The sequence below is a fragment of the Schistocerca cancellata genome, chromosome 4 (assembly GCF_023864275.1).
Source record: "Schistocerca cancellata isolate TAMUIC-IGC-003103 chromosome 4, iqSchCanc2.1, whole genome shotgun sequence".
NCBI lineage: Eukaryota > Metazoa > Arthropoda > Insecta > Orthoptera > Acrididae > Schistocerca > Schistocerca cancellata.
In genome coordinates this window covers 193,480,699-193,506,536 of record NC_064629.1, presented here as the reverse complement: position 1 = coordinate 193,506,536, position 25,838 = coordinate 193,480,699, and the positions used below count along the sequence as shown (strand labels likewise).

At 44.8% G+C, this 25,838-nt stretch overlaps 1 protein-coding gene across 1 annotated transcript in view; it reads right to left on the bottom strand.

The window, feature by feature from the left end:
* Window positions 1–25,838, bottom strand: part of LOC126183257 (rapamycin-insensitive companion of mTOR) — a 253,190-nt gene that overhangs the window by 56,269 nt on the left and 171,083 nt on the right. Inside the window, exon 21 of the mRNA XM_049925073.1 lies at window positions 16,634–16,749. Coding sequence (XP_049781030.1) covers window positions 16,634–16,749 — 116 coding nt within the window. The remainder of the gene's footprint in view (window positions 1–16,633; window positions 16,750–25,838) is intronic.

The following is a 25,838-nucleotide window of genomic DNA, read 5'->3' as shown; positions in this document are numbered from 1 at the left end:
TGAGAAGATTATGAAAAAAGACTCAGGACAGCATTTTTTGGCTTTCAGAGTGACACACACTCATGGACTCCACCGAAGGTGTATCACTTACTGTGTCGACTTGCCCCTTTACAAGAACCAGCAGCTCATACTTTTGATCACATGTGCAGTTCACTGTCCAACTACTATCACCAACTAATGCATGTCATAGTGGCGCGAGTTGAATTCTACCGATCCCACAAGAAACCAACCAGCCATCCAGGGCCTGGGCAGCCAAACTTCACACTCTTAGCTGGAAGTGTCAATTCGTTACTGATGCCCATAATGACTCTTATGCATGCTGTATAGTGCAAACCACAATTATCCGTTTAGCTCTGGACAAAGAAATGTGCCAGAAGCCCATTGGCAGAAATTTTGCTAATAGCACCATCTTTTGAAGTTCCTCGGGTAGTGGGTGACCAAACCGAAGCTTGAGGCGATGTGGCAGTAGTGTCACAAAATATGCCCACTAGGACGACAGATAGCTCGCACGAGGCAGTGGCAGCGGTAAACAAATGTTTGGCAAGCCCTAAGCACTGGGCTACTTGCCGTGCTTTCTGGGAGACAGTCCACATCGCCTCCGCCGACAGTTGCTCAGGATATGGACGTGGACGTAAACTGTGTGACGCCAATGCTTGTGACTTCTCCCAAGTTGTTAATCGATTTAAGTGTTTTTCACCAAGCGATCCGGCTACAGAATGACACTGGTACTGCAGTGACATTACTGAATTCTCAAACCTATGCGAATTTAGGCTCACCGCTGTTGAAATCAGTCACGTGGAAGCTTGTCAGTTATTACAAAAGAACACTGCACTGGTGGGACAATTTACGGCATCTGACTCTTACTTTTAATTGGAAACACTGTGTGAGGAGTTTTCGGACTTTTTTTGGAAGGTATGGCATGTGCTACGAATTTTACTGTGCACATATCTTTGAAGCCCACAATTCGGACCCATTTCTGTTGTGCACATCCTATTCCTATCATCCTGAAAGCCAAGTGGTGTTAGAATTGGACAGGGGTGGTGTAACCTGTTATGGCTACCGAATGGTCATCTCCGCTGGTTGCAGTTTGGAAACCATTGGGGAAACTTCGCCTCTGTGGCGACTTCAGTACTAGTGTCAATGCGCAGTCAATCGTGGATATGTATCCTCTTCCATGCCAGGAGGAACTGTTGGCAAAAATATCGAGTGGCCAATAGTTTTCCAAAATCAATTTGTCTGAAGCACACGTGCAGGTTCCTGTGGATGAAGAGTCTCGGTGAGTTCTGGTTTTGAATACTCTGTTGGTAGTCATTCCCACCGCATTATGGCACGAGGTTCTACGCCTTCTCCAGCAGGGTCATTGGAGAGTTTCACGCACTAAACTGTTAGCTAGGAGACATGTTTTGGCCAGGGATTGATGGTGAAATTGTCTGTTTCATCGCAGCTTGTGAGCAGTGTGCTGGACAACAGGTAGTTCCCAGGGTGTCCCTGTCCCACTGGGCCGTTCCACACCAGCCATGGGAACACATTAATGTAGACTTTGCCAGTCTCTTCTTCAACTGCTACTGGCTCTTGGCTGTGGACGCATTTTCATGGTTTCCTTACATTTTCTGGTGGGCATTGATGTCGGCTAAGGTCACAATTCATATGCTGTTAAGGGTTTCTTTCTATTGCGAGATTGCCTTGTCCTTTAAGATTCTGGTAATGGGGCTCAGTTCACATTTCGCACAATTTTCAATTTTTTTGTTCTCGTCACGGAATTCTTCATGTTAGAGCTCCGCTATTCCATACTCAATCAAATGGCGGGACAGAACGACTAGTGCATATGTTCATGTCCCAAATGAGAAAGTCTGTTGTGGATTCTCCTGTAGTTGATTCCCTTCTCCATTTCCTGAGCACCTGTCACTTCATGCTATGGGGGAGCTGAACCCAGCTGAGATGCTTCATGGCTGGCAGCCACACATGCTCCTCCACCTTCTGCGGCCTATGCAGCAGCTGCTGCAGACCAATTCGCATGGCCTCTTTGTGTATGGATCGCCAGTGTGGGCATGAGAGTTTGGTTGCTGGCCCAAGTGGATACCATCTACTCTTGTCTGCCACTGGGGACGCCATCTGTGAGACTTCAATACAGTTGATGGGCTGGTGACGTCCCACCTTGATCAGTTGCATCCCCATTCACCGCCAGAAGCTACTGGTTCGTGTGTGCAGCCCCCATCGACGTAGCCCATTGGCTGCCTACTCCAAGTGTGGCGTGCTGGGGTTTCAGCTTCCTGGTGCCGTGTGCTGGCCTGTCTCCAGCCTCGGGTCTGTTGCTGCAGCCTGCTGTGCTTGTCAGGCTGCCTGCACCGGACCCCTCTTCATTGTCACATCAGCATTCATTGATGGAGGGTCCAGCCCTGCTGCCCTAACACTGGGACCTGCCTGCTGACGACGACGATGAGATGGTGATGGCACCCTCCTTTTTGTGCTGTCATTGGGCACCATGTAGGCCCACCACCCTCAGGCTAGCCTGCATCCCTGCACATTTTGGCCTTATGCTCTGGTGTCCACCCAGCACATTGTCCCACCCTCTCCGTTGGCACCGGCTGCAGCCACTTCTACCCAGATGGATGTGTGTCTCAACAGGCCACCAGTGTCTCCTCCGTCGCCTGGGCATCCACTTCTCACGATGGAGAGGTGTGTTATATCGCGCGACTAGTGTGTGTGCTCCAAGGGTGCTGTTACTGCTCAAGTGTGCTTGAATTGGTCACCAACTGTATCAAAATGTGCCAGCCACTGGAGGATGCCTGTTGGAAGTATGCACATGGTTAGGATTCCACTGCGCCATCTACCAGTGACTCGTGCATATATATGCACAGAACAGTGCTAACTGGGTTCTCTTGTGTGTACTGCTAATGTGCCATTCATATCAGTGTAGTGTGTCTTGTTACGTGGGGATCCACAAAGTCTGTTTTCTGTTGTAATTGAATGCTTCCATCTTTGGGTTACACACCTAAAAAAAAATTGGAATACCACAGAGTTTGCTGCAATGACTTCTTACGGTACACCTATTGAGGTTTGTTCAATACCTAATTAACAAAATAAACATGATTCCTTCTGACAACAAGAACAATTTTGGTTGGTTAGAAAAAAATCATTACAAAAAATAAATAAATAAATAAATAAAAAAAGCAGGGTCTCTCATAAGTGTACACCCTGTAAACAAAACAGTGAAAATCTTTATCTCATGAGGATGGATTATCAGTCTTTAGTAGTGAGTATGTCCTCCCCGCACACAGATGAGTTATTCCACTCTGTGAGAAATGCTCTGGATGAGACCATCAAGTTTATCTTGGGGTACGAGGTCCCATTCCTCAATCACAGCTACAGTAAAATCCTGAAGATTGTCATGCAGAGTCAGAGGCTGTGCAATGGCCATCTTGAACAGGTACCATGCATGCTCAATTCCAGTCATGTCTGGGGACTATGCTGTCCAATGCATTTGGTTAATATTGCATCTTTTAAGATACCAAGACATTGCTAGAGCATGGTGCAGTCTTGCATTGTCATCGACTAGGATGAAGTTGTCACCAACATCACGTCTGTTGACCTTACAATCATTTGTAGGACCTCTTGGGGGTATCAGACACCAGTAAAATTGATGTAGATGTGGGTTATAGAGGTCCACTGTCCTATCATTATTGCCATCCAGATCATTACACTTTCACCTGCAAACGGATGGACTTCCTGAACGTATTGGCATTCCTGGTGTGCAAACCTAACACATCTAGTATCCAGTCACAAACTAGTCAGCAGACAAGACACTACTCCATTTTGCAATAGTCTAGTGTTTATGTACAAGAGCCCCAGAACTTTGACTGTTTCAGTTCTGTTGGTTCAATGCCAAACTTCTCATTGGTCTTCTGAAATGATCACCCTAATGTAATATCACATGCACTGTTTGGTCTGAGATATGAATCCATGTTGCCTGGGAGAAGTCATTACCTGTACTTATGGCAGTTGATGTTGGGTACCTACCAGCCAATATTTGGAGGAAATGATCCTGCATTTTGGAAAGACCTATGATGTGCAGCAACATATATGCTGCATATTTTCATATTACGAAAGTATGAATTAAAATGCCACCAAAAAGCAAGTTAGTTTCTGGAGCATTGAAATCGAGATTGCATTGCCCTTTTGTAAGCCAATCATACCTCATGCCACCTGATCTCGCCAGCTGATGACAGCAGATTCAGAGCATAGGACACGTGTTGTAGTCAGTCAATAGCAAGATCACTGTTAAGTAGTGCGAACACACAAAGAGGAAAAGTTAATGGTTTACAGTAATATACATAGTGTAGCTGCAGGAAAAACCAAGCTTTCACATATAATATTCGTCTTGAAGATTAGTAAGCTACAACATTCGCAATACTGTTAGAAAGAGATTTGTTTTAGCAGATGCCAGACAACGCCAGGAAAAAAGCATTATTGTGAGTGCACAGCTGCGGTGATGTAGGAAGCCTGCATGTTTGTATGTATAAAGCATTAAGAGACCTTACATTACGCCATAAAAGAAACAGGATATCAAAGGAGACTCCAAGAGCAGTGGAATTTTGTAAGCCTACTAAAATACATAATTAGGCTTGCAGTGCAGTAGCCGGAAGTGGGAGAAGGTACTGTTCATACAAGAGTCAACTGTGCATGAGCATGAGCCCACTGGTGACTGCTCAAACAAACCAAATGTAAACAGTTTTGATATCACGCTCATAGAAAGCAGTTTACTGATACAAAGTATTGCATAGTCTTTACCCTAAGACCTCTGACATATTTTTGCTGTTTGCAGATGCTTGTGCATGCACAGTGTTTTGTTGTTGTAAATGGCGCATTTCCCATGCAACTACAGTTTTTTTTTAATTATTCTCTCTTTTATGTTTTATTGCTGCAGTATTATTCTCCAGTAGCACGATACAGTAACATTCTTTGCTCGAGTATGAGTTTTTACCAGTCAAAACTACAAAAATTTAACTGAAAACTAAAACAATGAAAAATTCCTGTAATTCTGAAAAATTCCCGGGTTTTTCCCAGTTTTCTCACAGATGAAAAAATTGCCACGATTTTCCCCGGTTCTCCCAGGTCGTATACACCCTGACATTCTGTTCCAATAGCGGCACACATCGACACGAGCCTGCATTTCCTGTGGAGTAAGCAGTCGCAGTATCATGTACACGCCGTAGACATTTGCAAAAATTCTTTTAAAATTGTGAGAGTTCTCCTAACTGTTAACCCAAGGATGTGTGCAAGCTGTCTCACAGTGACACATGTCATCACAAATAATTTCACCTGCTCTGTTGATCGTTGTTACTGTTACAGCAGTAACATGTGCACCTGCTCCTCCCAGCAATTCAGCATCTTCCCAGCCATTTTTGAAAGCATGATGCCAATGGAAACATGCTTGACGAGATACTTCAGAGCTTACATAAGCTCTCTTCAGTTCGTTGTACATTCAGGTAGCATTTTTCTTCTATGGAACACAAAACTTTACAGCACAATGCTGTTCATGAAAATCACCCATGACAATGTTTATAGTTCTGATTATGAAACATGTTCACTCTCACAAGCTGACATCAGTCATTAGAGTACGTAATTCAACAGCGCATGGACAGGAGTTGCAAGCAGTCATTCAAGTACGGAGAAAAATTCGGTACCAGTCTTCCTTGAACATCCTTTGTATATTGTGGTCCCGTTCTGTTCCAATTTCTTTCAAGACTGTCTGTCTACAACCTGACTAACTTAAAAAATTTGGCTCTCTGACTCCAATAGTCACATGAACTTTGTTTGTGTGCTTGTGGCCCCCTTACACTTTCTGCAAGATGGTTGGTTGGTTTAAAAGGGGGGGAGGGGTGGGGGGAGGGAGGGACCAAACTGCGAGGTCATCAGTCCCTTGTTCTTAGTAGTACAATTACCCAAGGGAAAGAATAAAACAAAGAAAATGTACAGCACAACAATAGGAACAAGGAAGAATCAGGAGAACAACAGGACAACAAACACTACAATGGACAAAACAGGACAAGAAAACCCCAGTGAGACGCAAGAAACAGGGAGAGAAGATTAAAAATAAGAAAGCAGATTACTATGGCTGGCTGACCATGAGAATAAAAAAGGTGAAGCCAGCCATTTTGTAACACATTAAAACCTCCACCCTAAAAGCCCTAGGGTGGAGGACACAGACAGACGAAGGAAATGAGCTAAAACTCAGATCAAATGATAAAACCCACCCTCATGAATAAAACGTAAAACTAAAGCTACTGTTGAGGCATTGTCACCCAACACTGAAGGTAGGGTGCTGGGAAAGTTATAAGTCTGCCGCAGAGTGGTTAAAAGTGGGCAATCCAGCAAGAGGTGGACGACTGTCATTTGGGAGCCACAGCAAAACTGAGGTGGGTCCTTGCGATGCAGGAGGTAACCATGTGTGAGCCGTGTGTGGCCAATGCGGAGTAGACAAAGGACAACTGATTCCCTGGGAGAAGCCCACAGGGAAGACTTCCACACATTCACAGTCTCCTTAATGACACACAGTTTGTTGTGCATACTGTTATGCCACTCCCTCTCCCAAAGCCGAAAAACCTTGCGGTGTAAGACAGAACACAGGTCAGTTTCAGAGATGCCCATCTCCAGGAGCAGTTTCTGCATAACCTGTTTGGCCAGCCTGTCAGCAAGTTCATTGCCTGGGATTCCGACGTGTCCTGGGGTCCACATAAACACCACTGAATGACTAGACCATTCCAAGGAATAGATGAACTCCTGATTGTTCACTATCAAAGGATGGCATGGGCAGCACTCATCGATAGCTTGTAAGCTGCTCAGGGAGTCAGAACAGAGAAGAAACGACTCACTAGAACAGGAAAAGATGTACTGGACTGCACGAGATATGGCCACAAGCTCTGCAGTGAATACACTGCGGCCAGCGGGCAAGGAATGCTGTTCAATATGGCCTCTGTAGACATAGACAAAGCCAACATTACCATCAGCCATCAGGCCGTCAGTGTAAACAACTTCAGAGCCCTGGAAAACGTCAAGAATCGAGAGGAAATGACAGCGTAGAGCAGTGGGGTTAACAGAGTCCTTAGCGCCATGCAAAAGGTCCAGACGAAGTTTCAGCTGAGGTGTATGTGAATGGAGCTCAAGTAGAGATGGTAAAGGGAAGGATTCCAGTTCTGAGAGAAGGGATCGCACGCGAACCGCAATCATGAGCCCTGACCTGGGCCGCCGATGTGGGATATGAACTGCCTCGGGAGAGAAAAGGAGACGGTAATTCGGATGCTCAGGAGAACTACGAATCTGTGCAACGTAACTGGCGAGCAGTTGTGCACGTCGGATCCACAATGGAGGGACTCTGGCCTCCACCAGGAGACTGGACACCGGACTCGTTCTAAAAGCTCCTGTCGCTAGGCGAACGCCACAGTGGTGCACTGGGTCAAGTAAATGCAATGCTGAGGGTGCCACCGAACTGTAAACCAGACTCCCATAGTGGAGGCGGAATTGAACAAGGGCTCTGTAGAGCTGCAACAGTGTAGAGCAATCTGCATCCCAGTTGGTGTTGCTCAGGCAGAAGAGGGCATTGAGGTGCTGCCAGCACTCCCATTCAAGCTGACGAAGGTGAGGTAGCCAAGTCAATCGGGCGTCAGAAACAAGTCCTAAGAATCTCCACTACAGTGAGTGGGCCATCATTAAGATAAAGTTCAGGGTCCGGATGAAAGGTACGACGCCGACAGAAGTGCACGACTTCGTGGCTGAAAACTGGAAGCCTGGGCTACAGACCACAACTGTGCCTTGTTAGTGGCTCCCAGCAACACCAGTACTGGAGGTCACCCGCATACAGAGAAGGTGAGACTGATGGCCCTACAGCTGCCGCTAGGCCGTTGATGGCCACTAAAAATAGAGATACACTCAATACGGAACCCTGCAGAATGCCATTCTCCTGAATACGGGGGGAACTATGGGAGGCACCAACTTGGACACAGAAAGTACAGAGCGATAGGAAGTTTGGATAAAAATCGGAAGCAGGCCCCGGAGACCCCACTCACACAATGTGGCAATGATATGATGTTGCCAGGTCGTGTCGTATGCTTTATGTAAGTCAAAAAAGAGGGCAACCAGATGTTGGTGTCTGGGAAAGTCTGTTTGGATGGCAGACTCGAGGGACACAAGATTATCATTGTTAGAGTGACCCTGGCAGAAGCCACCCTGACATGGAGCCAGTAGGCCATGTGACTCCAGGAGCCAACCCAACCGCCAACACACCATACGTTCCAGCAGCTTACAGAGAAAGTTGGGGAGGGTGATGAGCCGATAGCTATCCACATCAAGTGGATTTTTACCAGGTTTTAGCACCAAAATGATGGTGCTCTCCTGCCATTACGATGGAAAGACACCATCACACAAGACCTGGTTGAAGATGAGGAGGAGGTATCATTTGTAGTCAGACGAGAGATTTTTCATCTGACTGTGGATCCAATCTGGCCCAGGAGCTGTGTTGGGGCAATATGCAAGTGCACTGCGGAGCTCCCACTCTGTTAAAGGGGTGCTATAGCGTTCACTGTGGCATGTAGTGAACAAGAGGACTTTCCTTTCCTTCTGCCATTAAAGGGTGCGAAAGGCTGGGGGGGTAGTTCTCCAACGCAGAGGCTCGAGCATAGTGCTCGGCTATCGTGTTTGTGTCGGTAGAGAGCACGCCATTGATGTCAACTCCAGGGACACCTGTTGGGGTTTGGTATCCAAAAAGACGTCTGATCTTCGTGTAGACTTGGGAAGGTGATATATGGCACCCAATGGTTGATACGTATCTCTCCCAGAACTCCTGTTTCCGTTGTTTTATAAGCAGGCGAATGCGGACACAGAGCCGCTGAAAGGGTATTAGGTGATCTAGGCAAGGGTGCTGCTTGCATTGCTGTAGGGCTCGCTGATTCTCTTTAATTGCCTCATCGACTTCTGGCAACCAGTAAGGGACTGTCTTTCATTGGGGGCACCCTAGAGAATGAGGGATCGCCTTTTCCGAGACAGAAATTATCATTGTAGTGACCTGCTCAATTACAACATCAACGGCACCATGTGGGGGAGATTCAACGATGACAGCAGAGGTGAAGGCTACCCAGTCTGCCCTGTTTAAAGCCCATCTCGGTAAGCGACCATGGGCATGATGCCGGGGAGTGACAGGAAGATGGGGAAGTGGTCACTATCATACAGGTCATCGTGTGCTCTCCAGTGAATAGATGGGAGGAGTCCTGTTCTGCAAATTGACAAATCAATGTCCGAGTAACTACCATGAGCCATGTTGAAATGTGTGGCAGCCCCAGTATTTAAGAGGCAGAGATCAAGTTGGGACAGTAAATTTTCACCATCTCTGCCACGGCCAGTAAGCATGGTGCTACCCCACAAGGGGTTATGGGTGTTGATAAATTAGTGCAGCCAATATGTTCAGGGAGGGAGATTACATTGCAGACAGTTATTTCCTGTGTTGCCGGTATCCTGACAGCCACAGCTTCAAGAGGAGTTTGAAGGGGCACAGGTTCACTACATACCGAGTTCAGGAGATAAACACAAACCACCTGACACTCTATTATATTCACTATGGTTCTTGTAATATCGCCTGTAGCCATGAAGGGCAGGGGGTCTGCATTGCCAGGAACCAGGTTTCCTGGAGGGCAATGCAGATAGAAGGTGTAAAGCTTAACAGTTGCCGTAGTTCATCCAAGTGGTGGAAAAAACTGCTGCAATTCCACTGGAGGATGACATGATTGTGAGACTGGGAAGGCATGAAACACTCAATGAGGTAGTCTATGCCTCAGAGCCACCTGCTGCCACTGACTTATTTCCTGAACAGACTGTATCCATTGTGCCTGAGGGTCTGGGGTGATCTAAGTTTTCAGCAGACGCCAGAATCTTCACCTCATCCTCAGACGCACAGCTTGTAGGCAGCGGTGGTGTAGGTGCCACCGCAATTCCCTTTGTCTTAGGGGGGTCTTCTTTCTGGATTTCTCTTGCTGAAACTTGGGTTTCTCTGGCTGGGAAGTACAGCGGGAAGACATATGGCCGAACTTCCACCACTTAAAGCACTGCGTTGGGGGAGGTTTTTTTTTTTTTTGGGGGGGGGGGGGGGGGGTTTGGAGGTGGGGGGGGGGGGGGTTAAGGCGCAAAACATCAAAGGTCATAAACGCCAGTATAGAACCACAGAATGCTGGGACCACGAGAGTAAAAGAGCATTTCGAGGTCCAATGCAGAAAGGAAGAAAAAACAAATCTAAAACGTCATGACGTTACGGAAGAGTATCAAAAAGACGTCAACAAGACACCGGAGTCACCAGGTAGAAATCAGATCTCTTTTGTGATATTACAGCTTTTAAAAAAACTTAAAACATGAGCCACAGATAAGACGTCATCCGCTAAAATGTCTGGCAAAGCGCGCGGCAGCCCGACCCTGAGATGTAAGTGGCTAAAATAGGCGCAGAGGATCAGGAAATGTACGATTGTTAATGGCTGGCTACAGAAAGGACAGCTGGGTGCAGGGTTGCCACTCAAGTGGCGGTTACTAAAGCGGCAGTGCCCTGTTCGCAAACGAGCTAACATTACTTCCTCACAGCGAGACAGCCAGGAGGAAGTCAACCAGGCTGTTGGGAGAGGTTTGACTTCTCTGAGTTTGTTCCCATGAAAGGAGTACCAATGGTCATGCCAAAGTGACGTGATATGTCGAGAGAGAGAATTACGAATATCTTGCGAGGGAACAGAGTAAGAGGCGGGCCGACCGAGATGGACTGCGGCCTTGGCTGCAGCATCAGCAGCGTCATTCCCAGGCACACCAACATGGCCAGGAACCAACATGAACATCACTTGAGCTCTCCCATCCAGGAACAAATTGAGGAAGTCCTGGATTAATCAAACAATGGCGTGGATTGGATATGGATCATCCAGACTCTGAAGGGCACTGAGGGAGTCAGAGCAGATCACACAGCGAGTGAGCTGGTGCCTCCAGATGTAGTGAACAGCCTGATAGAGGGCAAAGAGCTCTGTGGTAAAAATTGTGCACTGGTTGAGAAGCTGGTATTGAAACTTATGTCATTTTCCAAAGCTGTTTCACAGAGGAAGACTGCACTGTAGTTCCTTCTCTAGATTTTCGCACAGATGACAAAATGGCATATATCGAAATAGATGACAGAGGGATAGAGAAACAATTAAAATTGCTCAAAAGAGGAAAGGCCTCTGGACCTGATGGGATACCAGTTCGATCTTACACAGAACAGGTGAAGGAACTTGCCCCCCTTCTTGCAGTGGTGTACCGTAGGTCTCTAGAAGAACGTAGCGTTCCAAAAGATTGGAAAAGGGCACAAGTCATCCACGTTTTCAAGAAGGGACGTCGAACAGATGTGCAGAACTATAGACCTATATCACTAACGTTGATCAGTTGTAGAATTTTGGAACTCGTATTATATTGAGTATAATGACTTTTCTGGAGACTAGAAATCTACTCTGTAGGAATCAGCATGGGTTTCAAAAAAGACTATCGTGTGAAACCCAGCTCGCGCTATTCGTCCACGAGACTCAGAGAGCCATAGAGACGGGTTCCCAGGTAGATGCTGTGTTTCTTGACTTCCGCAAGGCTTTGATACAGTTCCCCACAGTCATTTAATTAACAAAGTAAGAGCATATGGACTACCAGACCAATTGTGTGATTGGATTAAAGAGTTCCTAGATAACAGAACGCAGCACGTCATTCTCAAAGGAGAGAAGTCTTCCGAAGTAAGAGTGATTTCAGGTGTGTCACAGGGGAGTGTCGTAGGACCGTTCCTATACACAATATATATTAATGACCTTGTGGATAACATCGGAAGTTCACTGAGACTTTTTGCAGATGATGCAGTCGTATATTTAGAGGTTGTAACAATGGAAAATTGTACTGAAATTCAGGAGGATCTGCAACGAATTGACGCATGGTGCAGGGAATGGCAATTGAATCTCAATGTAGACAAGTGTAACGTGCTGCAAATACATAGAAAGAAAGATTCTTTATCATTTAGCTACAACATAGCAGGTCAGCAACTGGAAGCAGTTAATTCGATAAATTATCTGGGGGTAGACGTTAGGAGTGATTTAAAAGGGAATGACCACATAAAATCAGTCATCGATAAAGCAGATGCCAGACTGAGTCATTGGAAGAAACCTAAGGAAATGCAGTTCGAAAACAAAGGCAGTAGGTTACAGTACACTTGATCGCCCACTGCTTGAATACTGCTCATCAGTGCGGGATCCGTACCAGATAGTAATGATAGAAGATATAGAGAAGAGCCAACAGAGAGCAGCGTGCTTTGTTACTGGATCATTTAGTAATCGCAAAAGCTTTACTGAGATGATAGATAAACTCCAGGGGAAGACTCTGCAGGAGAGACGCTCAGTAGCTCGGTACGGGCTTTTGTTGAAGTTTCGAGAACGTACCTTCACAGAAGAGTCAAGCAGTATATTGCTCCCTCCTACGTATATCTCGCGAAGAGACCATGAGGATAAATTTAGAAAGATTAGAGCCCACGCAGAGGCATAAAGACAATCTTTCTTTCCACAAACTATACAAGACTGGACTAGAAGGGAGAACCGATAGAAGTACTCAAGGTACTCTCCACCACACACCGTCAGGTGGCTTGCAGAGTGCGGATGTAGATATAGACCCCTGATGACAAAAGCACAGCAAACACCATGGGTAGACTTGGAACCATCCGTGTAAAAGAATACACTATCCGCATGTTGTGAGCGAAGTTCAAGAAATTTGCAGCGATAGGTCAGCTCTGGAGTTGAATCCTTCGGGAACGAGCTGGGGTCAAAATGAACACAAACCGGTGCCTGAAGCCAAGGTTGTGAAAGGCTCTCACCCATTTGGAAAGTGGCAGGAAGTCTGAACTGCAGCTGCTGAAGCAGGTGATGAAAGTTGATGCCGGGAGGCCGCAGAGAAGAAACGTACATCTCGTATTGGCAGTCAAGAATGTCATCAAACGTGAGTCAAAGGTTGGGTGGCCTGGCATGGAAGAAAGCCGACACACATACCTACTGAGTAGGATGTCGTGCCGGTATGACCATGGTAGTTCACCAGCTTCTGCATTTAGACTCTCAATTGGGCTAGTACGGAAGGCACCAGTGGCAAGATGGAGTCCCAAATGGTGGATTGTATTTAGATAGCGTAGGATAGATGGCCATGCAGAGGAGTAGACAATGCATCCATAATCCAACTTGGAGCGGACAAGAGATCGATAGAGGTGGAGGAGGACAGTCCGGTCAGCGCCCCAAGAGGTACCACTCAATACACGAAGGACACTGAGGGACCGGGTTCAGCGTGCCCTAAGAACTTCGTTGCACCCACGAATGGGAGAGTATTTTGGCTGAGTCATAAGGACGGTGGAAGAAACGCCTTGTACTGTCAGAAGTTGACGCAAACTGATTTGGTAGCAGAAAAGCGGAAACCATTTGTGACACTCCACAAACAGAGACGGTCCAGACAACACTGAAGACAGCATTGCAGGAGACATGTCCGCTGGGAGCTGCAATAAATAGCAAAGTCGTCAACGGAGAGAGAGCCGGAAATGCCAGCTGGAAGGCAGTCCATAATTGGGTTGAGGACAACACTCAGTACGCAGCCCTGAGGCACCCTGTTCTCCTGTCAAAAGGTGTGGGATAAGGAGGAACCCACACGTACCCAGAAAACTCATTCCGTAAAAATTTCCGGATGAAAGTGAGAAGACGAATGCGAAGGCCCATATGTGCATAGTACGTAGAATGCCTGTCCGCCAACAGGTATCGTAGGCTTTCTCCAAATCAAAGAACACAGCCTCATAGTAAAAGGAGTATTGTATCACCCTCAATTCAAAGAGATGAAAGAGATTGCATGAGCCTCCTCCACTTGTTTCCGAGGAAGGAAGGCACGATGGTAGTGGCTGGAGCTTGAAACCTCTGCAAAGTACCAGCCCAAAGAGTCGGAAACATCTACAGGGTCGACTACATTTCCTGCCACAGTCACACCAGGGACCAGGGAATGGGCGGAGTCCCAGAAAGACGGCGCACGCCGGGGTAAACAGGCTAAAACTGTTGAACGAGCTGGTGAAGGAAACCCAGCATGCTTTCTTGCGTTCCTTGATAGTGCAACGGCACTGCGCACATAGTAGCTTGTAGCGGATGCAGTTCGTTAACGTAGGATGACGGTGAAAGACACGAAGTGCACATTGTCAGGTACGAATCACATTGCCACATTCCACAGTCCACCACGGGACCAGGACCTGATGAGGCGAAGTAGTAGTACGAGGGATAGAGGATTAAGCAGCCAAGAGAATAACATCGACGAGGTGCTCGACCTGATCATCACAGCTGGGAAACGGCCGTTCATCAAAGACTGCCAAGGAGGAACAGAGCCTCCAGTCAGCAAGAGAGAATTTCCAATGAGTGGGCTGCTGTGGCGGGGTATGACTGTACAGGCGAGTCACACAAGGGAAGCGGTCACTCAGGTAAGTATCGGAAAGAGTACATCACTCGAGATGTCGAGCGAGCTGGACAGAGCATATCAAGAGGTTTAAGTGGGAATAAGTGTGCGTGGAATCAGAGAGAAACATGGCTTCGCCGTTGTTAAGGCAAACAAGATTAAGATGATTAAGAAGATCCACCAAAAGAGAACCTCTTGGGCAGGCGACAGGCGAGCCCCACAGAGGATGATGGGCTTTGGTGTCACTGAGGAGCAGGAAGGGTGGAGGAAGCTGAGTAACAAGCTGCGTCAGGTCCGCTCTAGTGATAGCAGAAGATGACGGGATATAAATGGTGCAGAGGGAAACGGTAAAGTCAGGAAGGAAAACATGGGCAGCAACTGCTTGCAGGTGGGTGTGCAAGGGGATAGGATGATGACAAACATAATCTCGTAGAAGCAGTACAACCCCACCATGAGCAGGAATCCCCACCGTAAGGAGAAGGTCCATCCAGAGCGAAGTAAAATGGAAAAGAGCAAAATGGTCTTGAGGACATAGCTTGGTTTCTTGGAGACAAACAAGTGGACACTGCGATCACAGGAGCAGCTGGAGGTACGCCCTGTTAGACCAAAGGCCACGGATATTCCATTGTAAAAGAGGCATGAAATTTAGGAACACTGAATAAGAAAAACTCACCTCGACGGCCACTTAGGGCGAGCCATTGAGGGAGGATGGCCACTGGAATCCACAGGTGGAGGATCTTCATCCATCAACTCAGCAGGATCAATGGAGCTTCCCCGGTGTCAGTCAGTTGCAAAGGACTGATGAGTCAAAAACGACTGACGAGTCGGAGAGGGGGAAGACTGTCTTTGGATGATTGTTTTGACTTTTAGCGATTTGCAGAAGAGCCAGATGGCTGCGACCTCGAGGTACGCAAGAAATCTTCCTGGGAATAATCCTCTTTGAATTGACGGTTCACTGGCTGCGTTGCAACTGTCTTCACCAGTGAGGGCGAAGAGCAGGTAGCAGAATCTACAGCCCAGGAATGTAAACACCCCACAAATATTCACTGAACTTAATTTTAAATCACAGAATGCATGAAGGGAATGAAAATTAAGGAAGTATGATATTTTTAGCAAAAATATCAGACAGACACTACCCAGAAATTTTGGAAAGCACTGGAATGTATTCAATACAACAGGTAGCATTCAGCAACTGCTGATGCTGATGCTAATGCTAATGTCAGAGTGCTTGGAGAGTGCAACTGTCTGCCACAACTGCAAGCTACTACCTGTATCTAGATGCATTTCATACCCTAATGTGGCACCAGATGGAAAAGCATAACGCAGCCAGGAACACTGTTGAACATGATCGTTTCGTTGGTCCAGTTGTTACGATGTGGGGAGGAATAAGTTGGATGGGTGTACTGGCCGCCAAATCACTGAACAAAGTACACACACTGGTCAACATTATTGTCACACTGTACTTCTTCCCCATATGCACCTTTCCAGGTGCGCATTCTGTCCTGACTTCATTTTTATGGATGGCAATACACAAACACATCGAACTGTGCAGGTGGAGCAGCTCTTGGAATGAACAGATATTCAACGAATAGACTGGCCTGCCTGTTCCCAGACGTAAACCCCACTGAGTGCATGTGGGATATTTTGGGGAGATGAACTGCAGCCAGTCCACATGCACCAATGACCATTCAGAAGTTGTCAACAGCACTGGTGGAGGAATGGAAAGCCTTACCACAAGAACTCCTTACCAAACTTGTGGCCACCATGAGAGCACATTGCAGAGCTTGCTTGCCATCCATGGTGTTCATACAATCTATTAAGAACCAACTCCCACCTTTTGTAAGTTCTGGGAACCATCATAAATTGCACTGGCTTCGGTGTAACTAATGTCTTTCAATAAAAGTGAAATTTCTGTTTGTCTAATTGCATATTTCTTTCAGTTACCTTCTGTACTACACTTAATCAGTTCTTTCTATGTATGGTCCAAGTTTCACTGAACCACGTTACAGTAGTGACACATCATGCGAAAGTTACTTTCATCCTTAAGTTTTGCACACCAGTGTATTTTTAACATTTCTATATTAAAATGTACTAACCATTGTCTTCAATGATGGTATTAACAGTTAGCCTAAATGTACTGTCAAATTACCTTGTGTAGAATGCTTTCGGTAGCTTATATGGCTATTTCTCCGTTGCTGATTGCTTGATTTAAGTGTATTTAGTGAAGTGGAACTGGGTATTGGACTCAGCTTTTGAACACGATCACTGTAACAAAAAAGGTTGACACATCAGAAAAGGGAAAAATAAGTTGTATGCTGTGATTAACACAGAATGTTGAGTTAAGCATTATGACTATAGTCACATATGTGTAAATTCTGCTTGACATAAAAGTTAACAACACAAATATGAAGTTTTCGTTATATTTATCATTTCTTCACCAACTACATAAAGAAGTTAACTTAGGGAGTCATTGATTGTTTCAATATCTATTCTTGTTATATTACATGAGTCACAATGGCAGTCTATATTAACTTACTGGAGATATAATATTCCCATTTACCATATTTACCCAATTACATGGTGCCCCAGTCAGTAGTTGATCACCACCCGGTAGTTTATCAGTTTCATTCTAATCTTTAAATTTTAAGAGTTGGTGGCACTGGCACATTTAAAAATGTAGGAGAATACAAAGAACCTACATTGGCAAACCTGTATCTTCTATTGTTACAACATTTGGAGAGAACTGATAGCTTTGAGAAAATCTTTCCTTTTGTGCTGTGCTGAAAAGTGCTGAGTCAGAGCATCAAGACTAACTGTAAGGTAGGTTACAGTGATACAAGTACCAAATACTGAAATGTGATGAACTATTTTAAGAGATAACTCATTAGGAATGATTGATGGTATCATTTATCACATAGGAAGTGTGAAATATTGCTTCATTGATGTATAATGGGGTACATCAACTACCAGAGTGCATAAAAGCATTTTTTCCAGTAGTTAAGTCATACTGATCAATTACTGGTACTTTTTAGAAGGTTTTCACAACAAGTTGCTTTTAACCATGGACCATGTAGGCATTACTTTCTTCTGACCCATACTGATGGAAATTTGAAATTTATATGGCCCCCGGTAATTGATCAGGGCAATCACCGCTGGTGTACATATGATCAACCAACAATTATTGTGACATACAGATAAAATCTGTATTAGTCATTATGAGGAGAGCTGCAAAAGAATTTGGTATTCTATTTAATATGCTAAATAATAAAATCAAAGGAAAAGCACCTATGGAGCATAAGATGTGACCAGGTTAAACTTTGACAGAGGATGAAGAGAATTTATTGGTTAACTGGATCCATGCCAACACTAAAAAAGGATTTCCAATAAAGTGAAGGATGCTGTACGAAACTGTGAGTGACATTGTTTTGGCAGATGGAAGACTTATACTACTCAGAGATGAGAGACCTGGTGAAAAATGGGTTTAAGTCATGAAATGTCACCCTGATGTATTAGAACAGCATGCTGAGAGCATAAATACTGCTAGAGCAGCCGTTACTGAGGAAAATGTCAGGCAGCAGTTCAATCAACTTCATCAGCATCTTCAACAGGGTAAAAATTAGGACATTTTAAATTTATAATGGAGATGAAACAGGATTTGAAACATGCCCTAAAAGCGGAAATGTGCTGGGTCTGATTTCTTTTGACAGTCTGTATGAAGTCAAAAGTGGCATTGAAAAGGAGGTCATTACTGTAAAGGCGAATTGCAATGCTGCTGGAGACACTGTACCCCCAATGGTTGTATTTCCACTACAGAAAATTTCAAGGGACACATCCGAGAATTTGAACAGTGAATAGGGCATTGGGAAGTCAAAACAGAGTTGGCTGAAAGGGGCCCTCTACTTTGAATATGCTGTCAACATTTTCCTTCCGCGGCTGGAGAGAGAGAGAGAGAGAGAGAGAGAGAGAGAGAGTCAAATTTCCTGTCATTTTATTGGTAAATGAGTACAAATCCCATGCACCATATAAAGTCACTACGTTTTGTGCCGACAATGGGATAATACAATTTGTGCTGTATCTAAAGGCGACTCGTGCACTTCAACCAGCTGATGAGGCAATATTTCGACCCCTGAAATATGGATGGACAGATGCTGTATGTAACTGGAAACACAAAACTGGCAACAAAGCTGTAACAAAAACAGTATTTGTCCCATTGCTTGAGACTGTCTTCAATGAAAAGGTTACTCCTGAAACAGTGAAAAACAGTTTCATGAAGTGTGGTCTTTTCTCTTATGATCCTGATGCAGTGGACTATGCTAGACGTATGTCCAGCAAATCTAAACATTATGCACCTATTATAACATGTGGTAATGCATTAAAACCATCATCATTTGATGTTGAACATCTTTTGCATTTTTAATCTTTAATGAAGAGAGGTAGAGTGAAATAATTCCATGCAGCAGAGAAAAATGGATGGGAAGGCGATCCAGGAGCATAAGAATTGTTTCAGGTTCGGCATAAAATTCGTGATTCATGTATATCACCTTCAACAAACAAAACTACAGATGCTAACATGTCATCTCTGCATTTAGGTAGTACAGAACAATCCATCCCCTTATCAGAAAATCCAACAGGAGATCCTCAAGTGTGTATTAACGACAAAATATTTTTGTGACTCGGAAGATGAATCATCCACATGTCATAATGAAAATTCATGAGATCAAGATACAATAAAAGAAAATGCCAGTTCAGATCCTCCTGAGCCCTCTTCACATTCAGTCAACACTGAAGCAAACACTCCAAAAAACACCATTCATCCCAATCATCTCAGAAAAACAGACTCAGTCCACATTTTTCTGATCATAGTACCTGGCCTACTGAATCCCCTATCAAAGCTGGAAGGAAGAGAGAGTAGACACCAAATGCAACAACATCCAAACAGCGACTAGACTGGAACAAATCAAAAGAGAGCCTAAAAGCCAATATAGATGCTGCCAAACAAGCTAGAATAGAACAATGTAAAATGACAAAACAGATGAATGAGAAAAGAAGAAAAGTAAGGAAAGCGTTTTCAGATGCTGAGAAGAAACCACAAAAAAAGAAACCTGTAAAAAAGATAGTTCGGCATCAGAATCCAGGAGTGATGAATGAAGTCCTAGTGAAGACACATCAGAAAATGACACTGACAGTAATAAACAGCTTGCTACCACTGGGAACAGACATGACACTGGAAAGCCTGCATTCAGAGGAGGAGATTTTGCATTGATCTTGTTTCCAGGCCAGAAGATGATAACAAGTATAGATTTGTGTGCCCTGTTCAAAGAATTACTGCAGAGGAGGACATTGAGGTAACGGGTTTGAAAAGATGAGCCGAAAGAAATATGCTATTTAAAACTGATGAGGATGATGTAAGCACTGTTGAGTCTTCACAAATTTTAGCAATACTTCCAAGAACCCTCTATTACTTCTACAGGAGGCAGACTGTGTTACAGGAGGCAGACTTGTGTAAAGTTTATTGTTATGTGTACTACGTTTTATTGTTTTATTCCACTGACAAAAAATTGTTCAGTATGTTAATGATTTATGTTAAACATTTAACAGTTAAGTTCCCAGATGTAATTACCAATTTAATGTCATATGATTTTATTTATTACATAATGATCAGCTACTGGACTATGGGTGATCATTTTGTGGAACTACTTATGCTCAACTAAATTTCTGTCCACTGTAGTTGAACTTCAGAAAATGTAAGGAATAATCATTTCAAAGTTAATTTTATGTATGTAATTCTTTACAGGAAATTTACTCTGTGACATGTGTTATCATCAACTTAGTCCTTCAAGTAGATTATTTTATAAATAATATAAACATAAAATCAAATTGTTAATTGATTAACTATTGGCAGTATCACCCTAAAACAAGTAACTTTTTTCCCCAAATTTGTAATTAAAAAAATACTGAATCATCTTACAGTCACAGATTAAACAACTGCTGTCGAGGTGTATGGTTTTACATTGTGTAATAGATGAATATAGGGGTCGTCTTACATTTAAAGATGAAGCTACGACAATTGATGTCACATGCAGATTTATTTTGAAGAATTCTGAAGCATTGTAAGGGGAACAGTGACACCAGCTTGGCTGAGAAGAAGGATGAATGCTGGGATGGGAGTTGCAAAAGGGCAGCAAATTTTGCCATGCTGCCAACCATGGGAATGTATCTCGCATACCTTGGCTTTTTGCTAATGTTTAGCACATTTTTACTGTAGTCTGCTTGAATCCACTTGTTGTTGGAATTGAATTGATTTTAAAATTGCACTAATACTCAACAATACTATATACCTCTGCGGCAGACAGTAAAAGTCTAGATGGGGGCTAGTGGCGTACTTACTTGTTTCGTGCAGCAATGTTGTCAATACTTGCCGGGAGGTATGATGGCAATAAACGGGAGTGTGTTAGCTGCTGGATCTATGCAGCTAATGAGACAGCAGTGCACAGATGAAATGTTCGGAAGCAAGAGATGAAATAATATCATCAAATTTGTCACATTCTCACATCAATACAGATGCTAAGTCTAATATGTTCTTAGGATCCACCACAACCACACCCTTGGAAATTGCAAAATATTCAGAAGAAACAGCCAAATATTTGTGACAACCCAGATTATAAATTTTATTGATGCCCAATTCCATTGCAGCAATTTAAGCACTGGTATTAGGTCCAACCCTAACCTCCACCTCAAAAATCATAACATAGTCACAACAAACAGCCAAATATTTGTACAACCAAGATTATAGATGTCACTGCTGCTTGTGTACAGAAATACCGTCTCTCTTTTCTTGTCTCTCATTGGTTAGGTGAAACTAGCATTCCATATAATGATAACAGTGTTGAAGACAACAATTATGATGGATGGCTGATTGGTTCATTGCAGGCTACGACTGAACAGCACTGTCATCAGTGCCTTGATGCAGTGATAGTTCATCCAGAATTATTGAAATGCACCACAAGTGTGTTCCAATGACGAAGGTACATAGAACCGGTAAAACCGAGGCACTGAATGCAGTACTGATGCCAGGGCCTATAAATAAATTAAGGGCCAATATTAGGTCAGAGCAGACAAAGGATCTCCCTGGACTCATCCAAGGCAACAGAAATCATAGCCCGCATTCGATCCCTGCCATCCTTAAGAAGGGCAAAGACAGTTGCAGTGCAAAGAATGCCTTCCAGTCATCAGATTGAGAACAGTACAAGTGAGCAGCTTAAAAACATAATGGGTGGTCAATTATAAAAACAAGAGGAGAGAGACAGGTAAGGCATCATGTGTGCGTACACAGGGCTTTGCATGTGATGGGAGTCGCTCCACCCACAGCCAAACCACACCTGATCCACTATAGTCAAGGCGTTGAAGAACACCCACAGCAAACTATAGCTAAAAGAAATTGAAACAGGGGTAAGGGAGGGATGAAAGAGTGAGCTGGTCAAGGAGGTAGTGTCGGGGGTCCCCAAATCTAGCATGCAGTGGAGGACACCCTGACTATAACCGCCGCACTCTTCCCCCAAAGGTAGCTTAAAACCTTATAACCAAGAATAAAAACCACTTTCATGTAGGAAACATCCAACCACTTCAACCATCCATTAATAGACTGCCGATATCAGAGGCAAAGAATTCATAACGCCATGCTTAGCATGGAAGGCCAGGAGGAGGGACCATTCCTCCAGGATATGAGCTACTGCTTTTAAGGCTCCACAACTACAATGTTGGGGTGGCTCATTACATAAAATAAATTATGGGTTAGTCTGGTATGACAGATGTGTAGGTGACAAAGGGTGGTGGATTCCTTCCAGGAGGAACAGAAGGAAGAGCACCATGCAGCAGTGGTCTCCGTGGCAATGCAGAGTTTATTAAAGGAGGCAGTAGCCCACCTGATACCATTCCATCTCCAAGTGATCACAGGTCATATTTGTACCCACAAATCCGCACCTGGGACTGTCACAGTGAATGGAGGGGGAAATTGCTCCTCTAGCCAAATTGTCAGTCAGTTCTTTCCCTGCGATATCCACGACTTGTGACCCAGAGAAAGACACCAGAGCATGCTGTATGACCAAGGCCAGTGAGAAGGTCATGAATAACAAAGCTTACAGGGTGATTTGGGTCAATGGCCTGGAGACTGATCACTGAGTCACTACATACCAAAATGCTGTCAATGGAGGCCTGTTTAATAAAACAGACAGCTCTGCTAATGGTTATCTGCTACTCTGGAAAAAAAAAAAGAAACACTGCTCCTGGCAACAAATGCTGTTCCTGAGCAGGAGATGTAAAAGCACATCCCGTCCTATTCACGGTTTTGGAGTCAAGTGTGTAAAAGATGGTAGTATTCTGAAACTTGTGAAGAACACAACACAACACATGCCAAAAGGTCATGGGGGCGACTGAGACTTTATGACTTCAAAATGGATCAGTCCTAATTTGTGGACTGGGCACCAACCAAGTGAGAGTGAGTGAGAAAATACACGAGTGCATTCCAGACAGAAGAGGCAGAGATCCAGGCAGAAGGCTGTGAGGTGCATTCCAGCTGGTACCCCTACCAGAGTGTGGGTATCAGGAGGTTGATGCCCCTCATATACAGAAAGAATGGGATATGTTGGATGATCAGGGAAATGTCGAGTGGCAGTTGTACAGGAGACCAAGAGTTCGTACCACTGGAACTGAAGACGGAAGATCCACGATTTGGCAAGGAGACTGTCTACGGGACTAATCCTGAAAGCACCAGTGGCCAGTCACATGTCATGGTAATGAAGTAGGCCCCATAATTTCAAAGCTGAAGGTGTCACCACACCAATAAACCTGGCAACCACTCTAGTTGGGATGAGGCCAAGGCCCAGTAAATATGGATAAGAGTAGCACGATCTGTATCTCAGGAGGTGTGGGCACGGAAGCAGAGAGATTTAAGCTTTTCCCATGAAGGTAGCCTTTGGCTGAAGAAGATGGGACTGCCAAACCAGCTTATCATCATAAAGGAAGCCCAAAACAGGTGCTGTGCAACAACATCCAAGTGCTGAGTACCCAAGCAGAATTCTGGTCAGTATGGGTCACGGTATGCTCACAAAAATGCATTACTTGGATTTTTGCCTTGGAGCTGGCATTCACCCTAGGCTACAGAGTGGGAACTATACCAAATGCTAAAACCGCCACCATGCAGTGCAAGTGTGACCACTGGCCCAACCGAGGTCACTAGCCTATTGATGGGGAAGAGGAAGAGTACAGAGCCCAGTGGGGTTACATTTTGTTGGACCTATGGAGAGCTGAGTGAAGCACCAAATCTAACCTGAAACAACACGTGGGATAAAAAATGATGAATAAAAATTGGTAGGAAGTCCAGAAAGCCCCAGTCATTGAGGGTAAGTAAATTGTGATGAATGTAATGAGGTGTCGGTGTTTAGAAAAATCCTGTCGGATTGCTGTTTCCAACCTAACCAGATGGTTGGTTGTGGATCAGCCCCCCTCAAAATCACGCTGATTAGGTGTAGTGGCCAAAAGCTCTAGCAGCATGGAAAGTAGTGCAAAACAGTAATCAGGTCTGCTTGCTGGACATCACCCCTGCCAGTACTGCAATTCAGCAGACGCCAACACGTCAGTATCGTTGCACTCACATGCCTACAAACCTGGGAGTGGTACAGCCTTCAGGACGCTTAAGAGTTTGACCAATTGATGCATTAACACCAGCCGAACTCCAGTCATTGGCCTCCACTACGGAAGTTTCCAGGCAATGTACAAACATGGCTGGGCCACGGGATTTAAATTCCAGTCCGAGGTCCAGTCCATTGTGACCAGCACTGCTGGGCACTACTATGACACATAGCTTGTGCCAGTCGTTGCCGTATTTATGACGCAGAAACGTTTGATTTCTCCGAGCTGTGAAGCAGTGACTGCCATCTGACTGCCTGAGTGCGGGGCCCCCGGCACCTGCTGCCACCCCCATGGTCCAGGCCAAGGTAAAAGTTCCTGGCAGCACAGCAATGGCCATTGCCTGCCACCACTGTCCACCCTGCAGTTGTGTGTTCACTGCCCAGATAGTCCAGCTAGGCTCACCTGCCTGGCACAGCTTTGCCTGCCTTCTACTGTCTGCCTGCTGCATATGCACTGCTCTACATTCATGTTTGATTGTTAATAAAGTTTTGGCAACAAACTAGCTGCCTACATTGTGTGCACCTCCTGCGGAGAACTGCTTGTCCATATCTAACTGAAGCAACACTTCAGAGGGATAAAAGATCCTGGGATTTGAGAACCCAACAGAATTTGCAGGCAACCATACTTTCAAGCATTTTGCAGGGCATGCTGGTAAGGATAATTGGTTGTGTTTCTGCCTGGTTTGGGGATTGAGAAGATGATACTATCTTGCCATTGTGGAGGAAAGACATCTTCCACCCAAATATGACTCAAAAACTTAAGTAGGTGTGGCCTTTAGGTAACATTAAGATGTTGGATCAGGACCTGGGGCTGTATTGTGAGATGAGAAAAAGAGCCTGAAGCCATTCCTAGCCACTGAAAGGTTCATTATATGATTTGGCTTGGCAATGGGTGAAACATAGGGAAATGTCTTTAACTTATTGTTTCTCTCATAAAAAGGTAGCCGAGTAACAAGAGGATACCAATGCAGTCACGAAGTGGGTTGCAACATGTTCAGCAAGAACCAGTGCATCAGTACAAAGACCATTCTGAAAGACATGACCTGGAACAGTTGTTGATCACTGGCAGCTGGGAGACTAAGTAGCTTGCCCACAACTGGGAGGAGGGATAAACATTGTGCCCCCAGCATTCCTTCTTACGGCATTTTGTACGATAGCGAGCCTTAGCACAAAGTTGCTTAAATGTGATAAGGTTTTTCTGTAAAGGACATAACTTGAAATGTAGCAGGCCTCTTCAGCAATCCTGGAAAGCTCCTGCAATGTCTTTGGTCAACAATCACACCAGCTGGCGATGGAAGGGCCTGTTGAAAGGGGAATAGCAGTTCCCACATCATTGGTAATCATGTTGGATACACCTTGCACAACCTCATCAATGCAATATGACAGAGAGGGTGAATATAAAAGCAGAGGCACATACAAATGCCAACTGCCTCTTCAAAGCACTCAACATGGTAGTTGGTCAACCTGGTGGTGGCAAAGAAATGACAGGATCACTGGAAAGTCACCACTGTCACAAGTGACCAATGTAGCGAAGCCACGAGATTGGGGAAAAATACTATTAGGTCAACAGCTAGAAAGATGCCCTGTATGTTGCTGAATGTATATGAGTACCATTATTGGGGAGACATGGATCATGGTCTGTAAGAAGCTGGTCAATCAAGGCCCCTA